General features: G+C 39.3%; 1 protein-coding gene across 1 annotated transcript in view; it reads left to right on the top strand.

Annotated features, from left to right (window-relative positions):
- The window catches only part of LOC102807068 (rab proteins geranylgeranyltransferase component A 2-like), a 39,017-nt gene extending 20,848 nt beyond the window's left edge, over positions 1-18,169 (top strand). Inside the window, exons 8-17 of the mRNA XM_085497845.1 lie at positions 223-338; positions 594-700; positions 1,476-1,553; positions 2,170-2,214; positions 2,410-2,469; positions 3,245-3,305; positions 3,461-3,554; positions 13,277-13,366; positions 13,807-13,979; positions 16,569-18,169. Of these exons, the coding sequence (XP_085353971.1) occupies positions 223-338; positions 594-700; positions 1,476-1,553; positions 2,170-2,214; positions 2,410-2,469; positions 3,245-3,305; positions 3,461-3,554; positions 13,277-13,366; positions 13,807-13,979; positions 16,569-16,958 (1,214 nt within the window). The 3' untranslated portion in view covers positions 16,959-18,169. The remainder of the gene's footprint in view (positions 1-222; positions 339-593; positions 701-1,475; positions 1,554-2,169; positions 2,215-2,409; positions 2,470-3,244; positions 3,306-3,460; positions 3,555-13,276; positions 13,367-13,806; positions 13,980-16,568) is intronic.
- The last annotated feature ends 215 nt before the right edge of the window (positions 18,170-18,384 follow it).

Here is an 18,384-nt window from a genome sequence, read left to right on the forward strand (position 1 = left end):
AAATTAAACCTTGTAAAGGATATCATACAATGTGGTATGAAAATAAAATTTTAGAAATTAACTAATATGGCAGTGATGTAGGCTGCTTGGCAAATGAAGATCAGAATGTGTGACAAATTCTAGAAGCATCAGACTCCTGCTTTGACTCCGACATGATCATTTCTATGCAATGAGGATGGTTTTATTAATCAGTGATGTATGTCACTGTCATTTGTATTCTAGAATATCTGGACAAACCATTTGTTGAATTTCTCAGAACTAGAAAGTTGACTCCAAACCTCCAGCATTTTGTACAACATTCCATCGCTATGGTTACAGACCAAACACCAACTGTTGAGGTAATGAATATCAGGATTTTTTTTTTTTCACTCTTGTGAATAATCCAGTATTTTACACATGTGACCTATTAGTGTTTAGCGGGAATTTGATGACTGGGTGCATGATTATAATAAGATCAGATTGTTAATGAGTATTGTAGAAATTTGAATTGCTATCACTTAATGACAAAGTACATTTATTTGTTAAATCATATGCAATCCCTGAGAAATCTCTTCATCTTTCAAAAGAGATTTATCCTTCTTGTTTTATCACAGGGACTTAAAGCAACACATCACTTTCTTCGTTCACTTGGTCGCTATGGCAACACACCATTTTTATGGCCTCTCTATGGCTCGGGTGAATTACCGCAGTGTTTTTGCAGGTTAGAGTTTTATCATTCATATGATTCTAGTAAGCATCAATCAAGTTTTGAGAAAACATGTTTGAATCAGCTGAATCTCATGGCGTGTTTGTCACATTTACAAGATATTCCTTAAAATAGGACTGACGTTGTTTAATAGGCAAAACAGATTAAATGTTGAGAATGTGCACAGACCTGGGTTCTCTCCAGGGCATTTAGAGAGTAGGGGTTCTCCAAGCTATTTTTGCATAACAATGAATACAATTATTGTATTTATTTTCTCAGTAATTTTATTTTATTATTTTGATATTTGAGCGTGATCAGTGTGTTTTTGCCAAGGTTCGTTTGTTGAGTTACTTGCCTCGTGAATATGTGTATTTACTGTGAAACAAATTATTTCCGCTGACATTTAATTTCACTACTTTGATGTTTTGAGCAATTTCACTGTGTTTTAATTTCATAAACAGAGAAACAATGAGTTCTATTGTTATTTTACATGTTCATGTGGATTTACTTCAGCAGATTTTTACTTATCAGCGAAAATAGCCTTTAAAACCCAGTGAATGAATAAGCATTGCATTTACAGTAAGCAGTGGTGTAGAAAACAGCCAGTAGCTGGAAAATACTGCCTAGTTTTTTTAATTTTTTTTTTCTAATTATAAACCAGTGAATAATAAATGCATTTACAATATACTGAATTGAAGTGTTTAAAATTGTGAGTTTAATTGTAATTTTTTGTCTGGGAACTTTAATAAATATTTAATATGTTTACAGATTTTTAATTATATACTTGTAGAATGTGTGCAGTGTTTGCTGGTATTTATGTCTTAAGAAGAAGTGGCCAAGCTCTCATAGTAGATGAAGAATCCAAATTGTAAGTTGTTGCCAAGACAACAATACACCCTATATATTCTAGTGGCTGTTGAGATCTTATTGAGAACGAGTGCTACATTACATGTATTCTCCTCCGCTATACCATTTCTATCACTAGTGCATCTTGGATAGAATCGCACATAAACCCAAAATTGTATTTATTGTATACTCGACACATCTCTGTCACTTAAAGCATATGCACCACTAATTCTTGTGGGAGGAGCTATGTTACAGAACAGTCTATATGTTGCTAAGACAAGCATCACTGTACCATGTGTTTCTAGGGGATCTGTACAAGCTGTTGTGGAACACTGGTTGAAGAGCCGGTGAAAACAGCTAAAGTCGAAGAAATAGCACAAACTGAACTTTGAAGTAATCCTGAGCAATCAAATTGATATATGTTTCACATGTAGGGGTAATCTTGTTACACTTTTCAGGAGAGTCTCAACAATTTCCCAAAGTACAGTTTCCAGAGAGTTTTGGGCTTTTTGTTTTCGCCATTGTATATCCCTCAGTCGTATACAGCATGGATACACCTCAAATTGGCGCCAAATTCCATGTAGTACATTAATTTAAGAGTGATATTTATAATATTTAATAATTCATTATATTTTCAGGTGCAAAGGAATTATTGATTCTCAAGGTCAAAGACTAAATTGCAGGTATTTCATGATTTATAATTTTGTTCTTCAAGATAAATGTGTCATTGCTGTAAACCCTTGTTGATTCTCTGTTATGCGTTCTACAGCTTGTAGTAGACTAGCGAGTACACTTGCCATGATACTGTGTCTGAAGAAGATGGTGGTATGATACATGTATAAACAAAACAAAATCTGTACTTTTGATTATATTTTCAGATGGGTTATAATGGAAGGTAGTTACGTACCACATCAACATCGGAACACTGCAGTTAATCAGTAAGTCAACATGCCTGCATGGCAACCATTTTAATGTGTTAGCATGGTAACCACAAAGTTTACATGAATATCACACTCTTCTGCATTCTCTATGAACATACTAGTAATTGTATTGAAAAAAAGACTTTAATTGGCAGTACTCGCCGTGCGATTCAAGTTTCAACCTTTACACCACAAGTTCCCTCTTTTCATCACAAAATAGTCCTGTTTATAGTCTGCACTATCCTTCAAAAAATTGAGACAAAAATAGCCAAATTTTGAGTATAAACTGAAAAATGACTCAAATTTTGTCTGTTGGCTCCAAAATTGTGGTTGAAGAATATAAGAAAAAGTGCAGACAAATTTGGGCGAGAAAGTCTTGTGGTAAAAAGGTTGAAAGTACATTTAGTTGTCTTTGTGCAGCGTACGCTCACATTTGATGTTGAATGCTATGTTTTACACATATTGTATACGTCACATGGGATGAATAACGAACACACAGACGATCACTGCCCTTTATAAGTAAATGTTAAATGCGAGTTTGAAGCATTTCCTGCATAAAAACAAAGATGTTTGGCTTACAAGTGAAGCTATTTGATACACTTCTGATAAAGCACATATATTATTATTATTATGGTTTTATTTCAGACATAGTCCATATATAAAGAAAAAGATAGGACGACCTGTCTGTACATTTAATTTAATGCATGTATTTGTGATCGTGGAATGTTACACCACATTACATTTGCAGGCATTGAAGTATACAATTTATAAATTCTCTGTATTGTGTTTGTAGGTTTGTATCAAGAGGTGTGTTCTTTACTGACAGATCATTAAAGCACTGCCAAGATGACCAGGTAACAAATCTTAAATATGCGTTGTTTGCAGAGAGCAATGTTTCTCTAAAAAAATAACAATTTAAGGTTTCCATTGTCGAATTAATCTGATCTGGCAATGTGTTTTTAAAAATCAGATGTCTCAAGTGTTGATGTTAGAAATTTTTATTTTGCAGGTAATGTTGCTGACCATTCCACCCATAGAAGGCAAGAACCCTGTACGTGTAATTGAACTCAATCACTGTGCCTATGCCTGTCCCAAGGGAATGTGTAAGTAACATCAAGCAGTATGTCCTTGCAGTTATAGGGACTGTACTCTGTGTTTGTTCATTTAAATTTACCATGTAATACAACAGAAAGGGATTATGTTGGGTCACGGCCGTATTGACGAAGGTTGCCGCCAGAACAAAAACAGTTGCACTGCCTGTCTGACAAATTATCACCGCTGAACAATAATGAATAGGATTAGGAACAATGCCGTTTTGGACCAGCTGGTTGAAACAATGAAGTCAGTCACAGTCTTGTTGAATTGGGGGTGTGGTTAGTAATAGGTACTTTTCAAGTTTTCAATATTTTTTAAGAACTCTTAAACCCGAATACGGAATTGGGGGTGCGGTTACGTATGAGGTTTATACCGTATTACCCCGGGCACGCGCCCAGGGGCCTGAACGTACAAAATCGGGAAAAATTGGGGGTGGGCGCTTACCCGAGGACCACCCCAAAAAGATTTTAAAAAGTTGTTTTTGTGATCGTATGATAAGGTCAAATAAAGGAATGCTTTCGTACACTTTGTACACGTACTTATTTCTTGATTTATGCGAGGTTTCAATAAACGTGAGCACTCGGTCAAGAACTGTGGGAACACTAAGACACAGGGTCGAATTTCAAGAATAAAACTTGTTTTATATCAGCGAATGAAGTTGTATTACTCACTGAAATTGACTACAAACTATGGTAAATATTGTAATCAATGCACGGTTACATTTTTAGTAACCGTGATCAGTGCAAGTCGAAACGGCCGGGTAAAACTACCGCTTGTAATCCAAGAAGGCGATGACCTCATTAGCATAATTTTGTTTATGCACGTATTGATACATCGCATCGTAATTACTGAAGAATAGCAGACAGGGTTATGAAACAAAAAAAACTTTTTTTACTGATGTGAAATGTTTACAAACTATTGTGAATACATAAACATATCCAAATGGCGATACATAAAAAACAGACTGAAAATAAACTCTGGTCGACCTCATTAACATGATTTATTCACGCACCCACACACAAGACAATGATGCAACAAGTCCCCAACGTCGGCATGCCTCATTATGGTTATCGTAATGGACTTGAGGTCGGCAAAATGTGTTTTTCTTCAACGACAGTCAGCTGGCATCGGTGTCGCTGGGTGTATATGATAGAGGGAAGTTGTGCAACCTAATTTGCCGAGTTCGCAGTTTTTCGCCGATAAAAAAATAACTAAGGCAAAAACTCACGGTTTTTCAGCATTTTTGTAATAAAGACATTATCCTCTATCAATAATCCGCCCCAAATAGAAACATTTCCACTAATTCTTGTGTTTTTTCGACGTTTTTCGAAAAACCTGCTATTAGGCTGCGAAAGTAGAACATTCCAGAGGGGGTGAAACGGAAGAGCCAAACTTAACGTGTAAAAATAGAACGCCTATTTTGACCTCTACGTGGCCAACCAATGGCTGGACACGGATACGTTTTTGGTCGTTGCCAAAGAGCCCCGCGTCCATCGCCTGACGATGCTCTTCCAATGAGTTTTTACGTAAAAACACAAACAAAACGGCCCTTTTCAGGGCTACCACACACTCCAAAAAGAGAACTACCGTAACGAACACACTATTTAAATAAATCAAACGCGTTCGTTTTTGACAAATACAACTTTATTGTTGACCTAATTCTTGGCTAAAAATCACCCTGGGCGTTTAACCGAGGATGTCCCCAACATGTAACTTTTGTGAAAACAGGGGGGTGGGCGCTTGCCCAGGGAGGGGCGCGTGCCCGGGGTAATACGGTATTAGGACTTTAACGGTTGTGCTGTATTGTGTTGATAACCCACAGCATTTTCATGTATAGTGGTTGTTCATTACAGGTTCAATGCAACATGTGCAACGCATGACAACCTTTCCCATTTAACCCTCTGAGCACCAATGTCAATTGTCACCATTTACAATTTTTAAACCCACATAATTTCTTCAGAATATTTTCCAAAATTTTGATCAAATCTTGTAGCAATAGAAAATTTTGTCGAAAATTGAAAAAAAAAAAAAAATACATACATACAAACAAGCAAAATGTTGCACCACAATTTTACAGAAGAAGAATTATGGCACTCAATTAATTAAAAAAGCATTAATTAAAAAGCATTAAAGATGATGATACAAATCCGACATATACAATGCATGTACAATATATTGTTTAACTAAAATTTGTGGTGGATAAGTGGTTGAAACGCGACTTGAAACGTCGGTACTGGGGGCGCGACTTGAGGTGTCGACGGCGGTACGACTTGAGGTGTCGGCGGCAGCACGATTTGAGGTGTCGGCGGCGGTACGACTTGAGGTGTCGGCGGCGGTACGACTTGAAGTGTCGGCGGCGGTACGACTTGAGGTGTCGGCGGTGGTACGACTTGAGGTGTCGGCGGCAGTGCGACTTGAGGTGTCGGCGGCGGTACGACTTGGGGTGTCGGCGGCGGTACGACTTGAGGTGTCGGCGGTGGTACGAGCTGTTGGACCGGTGCTTGTTGATCATCTGGAGGGATTGGTTGTTGGTTTACTTCGTGTTGACCAAGTTGTGGGACTGGATGTAATTCTTGCTTCGCTGGCTTGTTTTCTGTCAGGAATAAATTGATCGAACTAAACCTCTCTAGTAATTTGAGTTCGATTTCTTCAGTTTCCGTAAACTCTGCGTCCAGAACATCGGCGTAATTTCTGACTTCATCGCAGGCCTTTTGTAAGTTTGAGATACGATTGTCAAGTGCTAGTATGCTTACTTTGATCAGCCGATATACTTCAGATTTGTTGTAAGTGACTTCAAAGTCTTGGATTCTATCCTCAGCAAGTGTCAACGCGATATTTAATTGAGTCACAACTTTGTTCAGTCTATCTATTGCTTTGTTCAGGATTCTTCGAGGCATGATGAATCAGTATTGGATATCCTGGTCTCGGCACCAAATTTATGTGGTGGCTAAGTTTATATCGCAAAACTAGGCGTTGGGGTGTTCTTTTCGTCACATAAAACGAACTGACTAATCATGCGGAATTGTTATTGAAACGGACATCGATTGCGTTGTGTTTTCTTGAGTTGAACAGACGTGAGGTATAATTCAAACTGGTTTATTTGTACTCAACATGAACATCAATACGTTGTACAGCAAATACTTCTTGGTATAAAATATAGATCGCTAAATAATAGCTTCATGAGGAGTTGGCATCGTAGAGAGCATAGAAAGGAGGGTGTGCATAACGAACATCAAGTTGCGAAGTTACCATAGAAGGAATTACAGCGACGGCCTGAATCGGACTTCTCACGACAGCGCTTTGCCTGGTTAATGTAATTGTCAACGTTAGAGCGGCATTTGTCTCGGTGACAGCTAATCGGAGAAGTGCCAAACACGTGTTTGTACTCTAGAATATATCATGCCAAAAACGTTCCGAAAATAAAACAACGCTAATGATTGGCGCATACAAACGAAACATAGCGCTGTCATTCCATATTAGGAGTGACATGCGACTAACACGAGGGAGAACTTTGGTGGGAATTTTGGGCGGTAAACAGACAAGTACCACGAGAACGCAATGGGAAACAATGTAGCGAACGTTTGGATATAGCGTCACGGTTGCTACAGAAACCGATCTAGTCTCTCAGGACTCAACTCGTGGTTATCAAAACAATGTCTGAAATTACAAACTAGCTTGGAGAACATCATACAGAAAGTAAAATTTGTTCATGTTAGATAACTGCGCGCGACATACTCCGGGGCGCAAAAATCACGAGAAGATCTCGGGATAACCTGAATCGAACATGATAAATTTTAAAATTAACTTGAATAAATCTCTGAAATTTAAATGACAGACTCTCAACAATAAACACATGTCAATCACATTGAACATCAGATATGAATTGTGAGTTTCAATCTTAGCTAAACAGCAAATAACACGGTATATCATGAACACATTGCAGGTTTTGATTTACTGCACGGAACAAATGATTCTCATTGAAAACTTGAAATAAAGTTACAGTGCAATACAAAGTTCAAAATTCTACAAAGTTATACAACACCATCACGGCACATTTGCCGTATACTTTCGCTCGCTTTGAGCGCTGAAGCCCTTGGTTCGGGCCGACTAGAAAAGTCGTGGATTTGACTAGAAAATTCATTTTCAACGGAGGGACTACCAATAACTTCCTCGGGAATTGAGAGTGTATTCTCTGGTGTTTCTGCATTAAGTTCGAGTGGATAAAGATGGTGTATAGAACGATTTGTTGAGCCGTTTTTGGTCTGTATTTCTACTACTCGGACGATACCGTCCTTGCCTGGAAGCAATTTAGTTACACGACCTAGTAACCAATGACATCGTTTTTTGATGTCCTGGTGTAATTGGACAATATCCCCCACCTTTATACAATTATTGGTTGTCCCTTTGATTTGATTCAAGTGACGCTCAGTAAGTGACGTCAAATATTCTCTTTGCCATCTCTTACTAAAAGCATTGTGAAGGGAGGATAAATACATAGCTCTTTTATTTGCAGTAATATTATCAATCTCAAAATTGGGTTCAGAAACACTAGGAATAGCTGGGGGTAACATTCTAATCTGACGTCCATTTAACAAGTGGGATGGAGTCAGTGGAGCTAAATCTTCGACACTTGCGGAGAGATGAGTTAATGGGCGGTCATTTATTGACGACTCGACTTCGACTAAAATTGTGGATAGTTTGGTAAAAGTCACGTTGGCACGACCTAGAATTTTCTTCAAGCAATTTTTTGTTATGGCTATCATTCTCTCGAATAGGCCTCCGGCCCACGCCATTCGTTTAGGATTAAAACGCCACGATATACGATTTTTGGTAAGATAGTTTTGTACCTCAGGACTGGACTCGAGTCCTTTCAAAATCTTAGCGGCGGCTATAAATGTGGAACCGTTATCTGAGATCATTTTCCGGGGCGTTGACCGTCGAGCAGTGAAACGTCGCATAGCCAAAATGAATGATGCGGCGGTCAAATCTTGAGTTAATTCTAAGTGAATACATCGAGTTGAGGCGCACGTAAAAATTAGTACATAAACTTTACTAGAAAGACCAGTGTGTTGGTCCCTAACGAACAAATGTCCCGTGTAATCTGTTCCGCAGAATTCGAATGGGACTGCTTCCTTCACTCGAAAATCAGGAAGTGGAGCTTGAGTAGGAAGGGGAAATGGAGTTCCATCGACCTTCTTACAAACGACACAAGATCTCAATGTAGAATTCACATGTCTGCGAATCGCGGTGATTTAATATTTTTCCCGAATTTTGTTAACTGTGGTTAACGGCCCACCGTGGTTTAATAAATGATGAGCATCAAGAATTATGAGCGTAGTAAACCGATGTTTACCAGGAAGGAGTATTGGATGCATGGTTTCGAAAGGAAAGTCGGTATTCTGAAGCCGACCACCAATTCGCAGTATTGACTTATCGTCAAGAAATAGTTTAAGTTGTTTTTGAAGTACGCCATGTCTAAATTGTTGTCTCCGAATAGAACTGACAACGTCTCCGAAATGTGTTGACTGAATCGATGTCAACCAAGCGTGTTCCGCGTCGTATATCTCCTGTGTTGAGAGAGCAAGTCTACTTGACAAATTACTCGGAGTGTGGTTCAATTTGGATTTGAGTTTCGAAATGAAACGAAATATATAAGCAGTTGCTTTCAACAGACGATGTAGATCGTTGAAACGGCGAATATCGATAATCTTTTCAAGACTAGGTTCTGAGTTTGATTCAGTTGCGTGAATAATCTCCTTCGGTGCGATGTTTGGCTCATTGTGAAGTTCAAAATGGTGGCCGAGTAAATTGTCAGATTCAGAGGCGACATGTAACGAAACGATCTGATCATTAATTTTGGAGTTTTGTAGCTCAGGAGGTTCGCGGTTTGTATCGATGATATCTCCTGACACTGTTTCAGCAGTTTTTATGAAATCTTCTGCTGATTTATGGAAATGAGGACTAATTTCGTTCTCCGAATTGACATGTCCTCTGGATTGACTTGGGGGCGTACAAAGTAGCGGTCGATCGCTAACGGTGTCACTCGTACCAGTGGTCGGACACTGGGCACATTTCTCGGACACTTTTGGGGTCGAAATATTATTTTCAATTTTGGATTTTTCGGTATATTCTTTGTATTGTTGTTCATGTGTAATGTTGAGTGCCTGCTGTCTTGTAATCGTATCTTTAACACCCACTGACTCCAGGTCCCAGTAACTAGCAATCATTTTATCCATTACACTGTCATGTGCTCGGATAGAAGCAATGGTGAATGAATTTGTTTTGTTTGTCCTGTTGTGCGTAGTGAAAGGCCCTGACAGTAGGTACCCAAAGACAGTCGGTATAGCGTTTGGTTTGCCCCTAACTATGCGTGAGTTATGTGTAACAAAATCCCAATAGTGATCGGCGCCTATCAAAATATCGATGTTTAATGTGGATCGATTTGACGGCGGATAGGCCAACGATAGACCTCTCAAATGTGGCAAACGTGCAATATCGTAAGTTACAGTGTTCTCCAATCCCTCGGAAATACAGTCGACCATCAGTACATCGATCGGGGATTTAATGCCATCTTTGCTTTGTAGTGACAGCGTGGTTCTCGGTATGGACTGCACACCGGAACGCGGATTGGAGAACGAATTCAGACTCAATAATTCGTTATAATTTGGGATTACACCTAGTTTACGTGCGAAAGAGTTTGTGACAAAGCTTCTATCACTGCCATTGTCAAATAGGAGGGTAGCAACACAGTTAGTACCTCGAAAATGCGTACTAACTCGTGCGGTTTGAAGCATTGCGCGTCGCGGACTGTCAGAGTTAATTTTTGAGTCACTACCGGTAAAACGCGATTGTTCACCAGTATTTGCTGAATGTGAAAAATGCGAGTTTGCCCTGCTAGAATTCGTTGAATTTGTTTGCGCAGTTCCAGATTTATCAAAATGAATCGACGTATGATGTTTACTTTTACAAACACGGCAAGTGAAATGAGACTTACATTGAGACAACATGTGCTTTCCCAAACAATTAAAGCATCGTTTATTTTGGGTAATAAATTCGACTCGATCCTTTCTAGTTGAAATATTTGTACAATTTGTGGTGTAATGCTTGCCTTTGCAGTATATGCAATGTGGGGTTCTGTCACCAATTTGTGTTCTACCATGAGTGTGATCAGTTTGTGTGACATGGTTTTGTTTCTGTTGATCAGAATATGTGGTATCACTGTAAGATTTGTCAGTATTATTGTAATTACGACGCCCATATCGTTTGGACTTGAACTGTGTTGAGTCATGTGTACTCTGGGTGAAAGCATGTATTGCTGAAGGGTTTGTGTCGTAATCTACCTGACCTATGGCGAGGATTTTAACCTCGTGTAACATGTGCTGACTGAGTGTGACTAATGTCCATTCCCCGCTTGGGTTGGATCGCGCTAAACTTTGTTGAAATTGAACTGGGAATGTATCCAGTATCATGGGTATGAGGAGTTTCTCATAGCCCGCCTCTGGTACACCTAATAAACGAAGTGCCCTGATGTGCTTTTTCAGGGTATCATGATATTTCCGTAAAGAATTGGCATCATAATTGGGTGCGTCTGCTGTGCGTAATGCACGCATGTGAGCAGCGATAATTTGATGTGGCTGGCCGAATCGTTCGGTCAAAAGCTGGAGTGCCAAACTGTAATTTACTATAGTAAGATCTAAGCCGGTTATTACTTCTAGAGCCTCCCCCTCTAACGACCTTTTCAAATAAGCAAATTTGATTATAGGACTAAGTTGTGGATTTAAACCTACAGCAGCATTGAACATATCCCAAAATTCAGCCCACCCCGTATACTCGCCTGAATAGACGGGCAAATCAATACGTGGCAATTGAACAGAATTAAATTGAGTGTATTGTGGATTCATACCTGAAATATGAGCTGTTGGAATTGAATTGTTCAAAAAGTTATTTTGTGTAACTTCTACTTGAGGCACTGGTGCATTAGCGGGTTGATCGAACTGTTGTACAGGTGGTTGAAACGCGACTTGAAACGTCGGTACTGGGGGCGCGACTTGAGGTGTCGACGGCGGTACGACTTGAGGTGTCGGCGGCAGCACGATTTGAGGTGTCGGCGGCGGTACGACTTGAGGTGTCGGCGGCGGTACGACTTGAGGTGTCGGCGGCGGTACGACTTGAGGTGTCGGCGGTGGTACGACTTGAGGTGTCGGCGGCAGTGCGACTTGAGGTGTCGGCGGCGGTACGACTTGGGGTGTCGGCGGCGGTACGACTTGAGGTGTCGGCGGTGGTACGAGCTGTTGGACCGGTGCTTGTTGATCATCTGGAGGGATTGGTTGTTGGTTTACTTCGTGTTGACCAAGTTGTGGGACTGGATGTAATTCTTGCTTCGCTGGCTTGTTTTCTGTCAGGAATAAATTGATCGAACTAAACCTCTCTAGTAATTTGAGTTCGATTTCTTCAGTTTCCGTAAACTCTGCGTCCAGAACATCGGCGTAATTTCTGACTTCATCGCAGGCCTTTTGTAAGTTTGAGATACGATTGTCAAGTGCTAGTATGCTTACTTTGATCAGCCGATATACTTCAGATTTGTTGTCAGTGACTTCAAAGTCTTGGATTCTATCCTCAGCAAGTGTCAACGCGATATTTAATTGAGTCACAACTTTGTTCAGTCTATCTATTGCTTTGTTCAGGATTCTTCGAGGCATGATGAATCAGTATTGGATATCCTGGTCTCGGCACCAAATTTATGTGGTGGCTAAGTTTATATCGCAAAACTAGGCGTTGGGGTGTTCTTTTCGTCACATAAAACGAACTGACTAATCATGCGGAATTGTTATTGAAACGGACATCGATTGCGTTGTGTTTTCTTGAGTTGAACAGACGTGAGGTATAATTCAAACTGGTTTATTTGTACTCAACATGAACATCAATACGTTGTACAGCAAATACTTCTTGGTATAAAATATAGATCGCTAAATAATAGCTTCATGAGGAGTTGGCATCGTAGAGAGCATAGAAAGGAGGGTGTGCATAACGAACATCAAGTTGCGAAGTTACCATAGAAGGAATTACAGCGACGGCCTGAATCGGACTTCTCACGACAGCGCTTTGCCTGGTTAATGTAATTGTCAACGTTAGAGCGGCATTTGTCTCGGTGACTGCTAATCGGAGAAGTGCCAAACACGTGTTTGTACTCTAGAATATATCATGCCAAAAACGTTCCGAAAATAAAACAACGCTAATGATTGGCGCATACAAACGAAACATAGCGCTGTCATTCCATATTAGCAGTGACACGCGACTAACACGAGGGAGAACTTTGGTGGGAATTTTGGGCGGTAAACAGACAAGTACCACGAGAACGCAATGGGAAACAATGTAGCGAACGTTTGGATATAGCGTCACGGTTGCTACAGAAACCGATCTAGTCTCTCAGGACTCAACTCGTGGTTATCAAAACAATGTCTGAAATTACAAACTAGCTTGGAGAACATCATACAGAAAGTAAAATTTGTTCATGTTAGATAACTGCGCGCGACAGAATTCAATGAGTTGTGCAGCAATCTAAACTTATAATACTGATTTTGAAGTATCATATTTGCTCTGTTAGAAGCGCCTCTCCAATAGAAGCACATCGCCAGTGAAAGTCTATTTAAACGATTTGATTCTCAGAGTTCAGGTTAGGTTTGCTGCCCTCACAGTCAGTTTCAATGTGTTTTTTTGTTTTTTTCTGCAGATGTTGTGCAGATGACGTGTAAAGGTAGTGGTGTTGCCAAGGATGATTTACAATTTGTTGTTGATATGCTGTTTCATCAAAACAGTGAAGGTGAGCTTAAATATGGCAAAACTCAAATTGTCTTGCTTTTGAATTGTGGGTAATTGTGTCTGTAGTTATTTGGTCGTAGCTAGAAAACAAAGGTAAATAAAACAAAACAGAGAATCAATCCTATAGCCTAAAACATGCACTAACATGCCGTGCAATTCAAAGGTCATTCGTATGACTGGAAGTGTTAAAAAAACTGTTCTCATTAGTCAGAATAGTAAAAAAAAATCACAACAGTACTCGCCATCAGGTAATCCCTTAAACATTGGTATGGTATATGCACTACCATAATCGTCTATATCTAAGCTTTCGGATAATATATAGAATGATATAGTAGCATCCTTAGTAACTGTTAAAGAATATCTGAATCACAGTTCTATTTTTAATGCGTTTTACCCTTGCTGCTACCTTAAATAAATATACACTTGTTTCTGTTTGTTTAGAACCAACATGTGAGGCTGAGAGTGAACAACGTCCTAAAGTATTATGGTGTATGTATTTCAATCAACTTGATACTTCGGAGTGTCTACAGGAAGCATTCACAGGTCTACCTGAAAATGTCTTGGTGACCTCTGGTCCTGGACATACGATAGGATTTGAACATGCTGTTATACAGGTTAGTTTGAACTTATCTTCCACAGCTAGAGATGTTGAGTTTTATCTGTCAATGTACTCCCCTGCAAGGTGTTTTGAACCTATCTTCCACAGCCAGAGATGTTGAGTTTTATCTGTCAATGTACTCCCCTGCAAGGTGTTTTGAACCTATCTTCCACAGCCAGATATGTTAAGTTTTATCTGTCTATGTACTCCCCTGCAAGGTGTTTTGAACCTATCTTCCACAGCTAGAGATGTTGAGTTTTATCTGTCGATGTACTCCCCTGCAAGGTGTTTTGAACCTATCTTCCACAGCCAGAGATGTTGAGTTTTATCTGTCAATGTACTCCCCTGCAAGGTGTTTTGAACCTATCTTCCACAGCCAGAGATGTTGAGTTTTATCTGTCTATGTACTCCCCTGCAAGGTGTTTTGAACCTATCTTCCACAGCCAGATATGTTAAGTTTTATCTGTCAATGTACTCCCCTGCAAGGTGTTTTGAACTTATCTTCCACATCCAGAGATGTTGAGTTTTATCTGTCAATGTACTCCCCTGCAAGGTGTTTTGAACCTATCTTCCACAGCCAGAGATGTTGAGTTTTATCTGTCAATGTACTCCCCTGCAAGGTGTTTTGAACCTATCTTCCACAGCCAGATATGTTAAGTTTTATCTGTCTATGTACTCCCCTGCAAGGTGTTTTGAACCTATCTTCCTCAGCTAGAGATGTTGAGTTTTATCTGTCGATGTACTCCCCTGCAAGGTGTTTTTAACCTATCTTCCACAGCCAGAGATGTTGAGTTTTATCTGTCAATGTACTCCCCTGCAAGGTGTTTTGAACCTATCTTCCACAGCCAGAGATGTTGAGTTTTATCTGTCTATGTACTCCCCTGCAAGGTGTTTTGAACCTATCTTCCACAGCCAGATATGTTAAGTTTTATCTGTCTATGTACTCCCCTGCAAGGTGTTTTGAACCTATCTTCCACAGCTAGAGATGTTGAGTTTTATCTGTCGATGTACTCCCCTGCAAGGTGTTTTGAACCTATCTTCCACAGCCAGAGATGTTGAGTTTTATCTGTCAATGTACTCCCCTGCAAGGTGTTTTGAACCTATCTTCCACAGCCAGAGATGTTGAGTTTTATCTGTCAATGTACTCCCCTGCAAGGTGTTTTGAACCTATCTTCCACAGCCAGAGATGTTGAGTTTTATCTGTCTATGTACTCCCCTGCAAGGTGTTTTGAACCTATCTTCCACAGCCAGAGATGTTGAGTTTTATCTGTCTATGTACTCCCCTGCAAGGTGTTTTGAACCTATCTTCCACAGCCAGAGATGTTGAGTTTTATCTGTCTATGTACTCCCCTGCAAGGTGTTTTGAACCTATCTTCCACAGCTAGAGATGTTGAGTTTTATCTGTCAATGTACTCCCCAGCAAGGTGTTTTGAACCTATCTTCCACAGCCAGAGATGTTGAGTTTTATCTGTCAATGTACTCCCCTGCAAGGTGTTTTGAACCTATCTTCCACAGCCAGAGATGTTGAGTTTTATCTGTCTATGTACTCCCCTGCAAGGTGTTTTGAACCTATCTTCCACAGCTAGAGATGTTGAGTTTTATCTGTCAATGTACTCCCCAGCAAGGTGTTTTGAACCTATCTTCCACAGCCAGAGATGTTGAGTTTTATCTGTCAATGTACTCCCCTGCAAGGTGTTTTGAACCTATCTTCCACAGCTAGAGATGTTGAGTTTTATCTGTCAATGTACTCCCCTGCAAGGTGTTTTGAACTTATCTTCCACATCCAGAGATGTTGAGTTTTATCTGTCGATGTACTCCCCTGCAAGGTGTTTTGAACCTATCTTCCACAGCCAGAGATGTTGAGTATTATCTGTCGATGTACTCCCCTGCAAGGTGTTTTGAACCTATCTTCCACAGCCAGAGATGTTGAGTTTTATCTGTCGATGTACTCCTCTGCAAGGTGTTTTGAACCTATCTTCCACAGCCAGAGATGTTAAGTTTGATCTGTCAATGTACTCCTCTGCGAGGTGTACATTATGCTAGTAGTATATAAATTAAACCAAACCCTATGATTACCAAAACAAGCATTACATAACTTAATTATTAATTAAAATGAACATCAGCAAATATTTTACAGTTTTGCCGATACATGTACCATTCTTATTCTTTTAGTTGAGTATATGCCAGTATATAAATAACTGAGATATGTCTGTGGTAAAAACAACTTGTATTTTAATGATACAGCATACAATACATGTATTTTGTGGTTTATGTGTGCTTCTATTAGGGATGACATTCTACTAAGGTATTATTTATAGGCAGTGTACTACTATAAACAACGTGTGTATGTGTCCACTTTTCATACCTTTCCATGATTTAAATAGTCTCTAATTTTGTCAAAACTGCCCAAATTTGGCCATTTTGGACCACTTTTCCTCTTACAATAGAGCATCACTGCCATAATATATCCATGCAATTGAACAGCCTTCCTGGTGACAGTAGTTTTCATTTTTACATTCTCATATTGTCTTAATAATGGTTGATCCATCATGGTATGCAGCTTCTTCTTTTATATTGAACTCTGTGTACAATTCACTATTTTTAGGCACAGAAGTTGTTTGAGAAGATTTGTCCCGGCGAGGAGTTCCTACCAGCCGCCCCAAATCCTGAAGATATTATATATATGGAAGACGAGGGAGAGAAGAAACAAGTAGGGTTTGAAAAACCACCATCAGAAGATGTAGAAACCCCTGAAAGTGAGGCAGGGAAACCCGTTGTGGAAGGCTCAAAGGTTGAAGGTGATAGTGAAAAGGTGACGGAGGAAGGGTCAGAAAATGATAATATCACTGTTGATGAATCAAAAACAGTAGATGAAGATCAGGACAAAGCTGTAGCCTTAGTGGAAGATGTTACAAATGAAATTGAAAATGTGGAGGTGAATTCAAAAGACGAACGCTCAACTGAGGATGATGATACAAATAATGATGAAACATAGAAAAATGGATTGTGAAAGATGTTAGCCAACGCATGATTGGAAAATACTGGGCTGTCACTGAGACAGCAACCAATCAAAGATTACATTTGATATCCCACTGTGAAGCATGTTTTTATATCCCGAGTTTTTGAATATCGTTATTTTCATTTAAATTGTGGGTGTTCATCCCTGTTGTCTTGTGTATAGTAAATCTTATTATTGCATTTTAAGGAACAGTTTGGCTGCATCCCGCAACTTATTGAGGATGTCAGATTTTTGTGACCATCCAGCCTATTTCCAGAAAAGACAAGTGTCAGCACCATTTATCTTACCATTTACATAACATTATTGCAAACTTACCTGCCAAACCATTTGTACCCATATTAATTGCAATGCCAGAATGCAAAGAGTGAATGTATTGAAAGAGCCATTGGTCTTCGACACCAATAATATAATTCACAAGACATCACCAAACTTTTTGTGATGTTAATTCATAAAGATGTTTAATTCAAACGAACAAGTACACAAACTAGAATAGAGACAGATTGTATTTACAACTATTTGGGATTTGTAAAATACAGTAACTTTTGCTTGGGGCAAAGAGATGCAGTTGAGGTTGAATAGATCATTATTGCTTGCACTCATTGTTCACATTTAATCCATTGCATATGCTGAACAACATTTGATGTTTATACCAGTTCTACTTTTAGTAAGATCATGCAATTGTAACACTATTTACTAAAATGTTGATTTCATCGTTTCAACTAACTCAATATTCTAATGGTAAGATTGATAGTTAATACAATGTTACTTCACTCCAACAAATTGGTTTAATTAACACACTGCGTTCTGCATGACTGTAATATGTATTGCCTGTAATGTGTATATTGCCGTCTTATTAAAGGGTGGTAGTCGTCGCGCCACGCATGCGTGAGATATGCATGCGGAGATCAACGAGTACAAACTGAAACGTTACCAAGCTTTAATAGTGATTGGAAGGTATCGAAGAATTTGCCGGTGGTAATTAGTGTAAGTCCTACCCTGGTCAAACCTCATACTTGTGATTTCCATTAGAAGAGCGCACTGGATTGTGGGAAAATCAATGTTTTTCAAAACAATTGTCGCAGTGCGACGACCATCGCCCTTTAAACTGAATTATTGTGGTCTCTGTGTTTTCAAGTACCCTGTTATCTAATATGAAATAAATCAATAAACAGTTGTGCTCAGATGTACATGTATGTATGTTGATTAGGTGAAAGATTTGATTAGGTGAACAAAAATGGAAGGTTATCATACATTTAAAATTGGCAAACGTGTAATTTACGCTCTGTAATGTACAGACTCACTATTTGGATTACCTGGTATTTTTTTAAAAATTTACACTTATTTTGTGATTATGTGATCAACTCATAAATCGTACGATTTCAATGGAATCTTTATCCCATTA

Source organism: Saccoglossus kowalevskii, chromosome 4 (genome assembly GCF_978046115.1).
Source record: "Saccoglossus kowalevskii chromosome 4, keSacKowa6.1, whole genome shotgun sequence".
Taxonomy (NCBI): domain Eukaryota; kingdom Metazoa; phylum Hemichordata; class Enteropneusta; family Harrimaniidae; genus Saccoglossus; species Saccoglossus kowalevskii.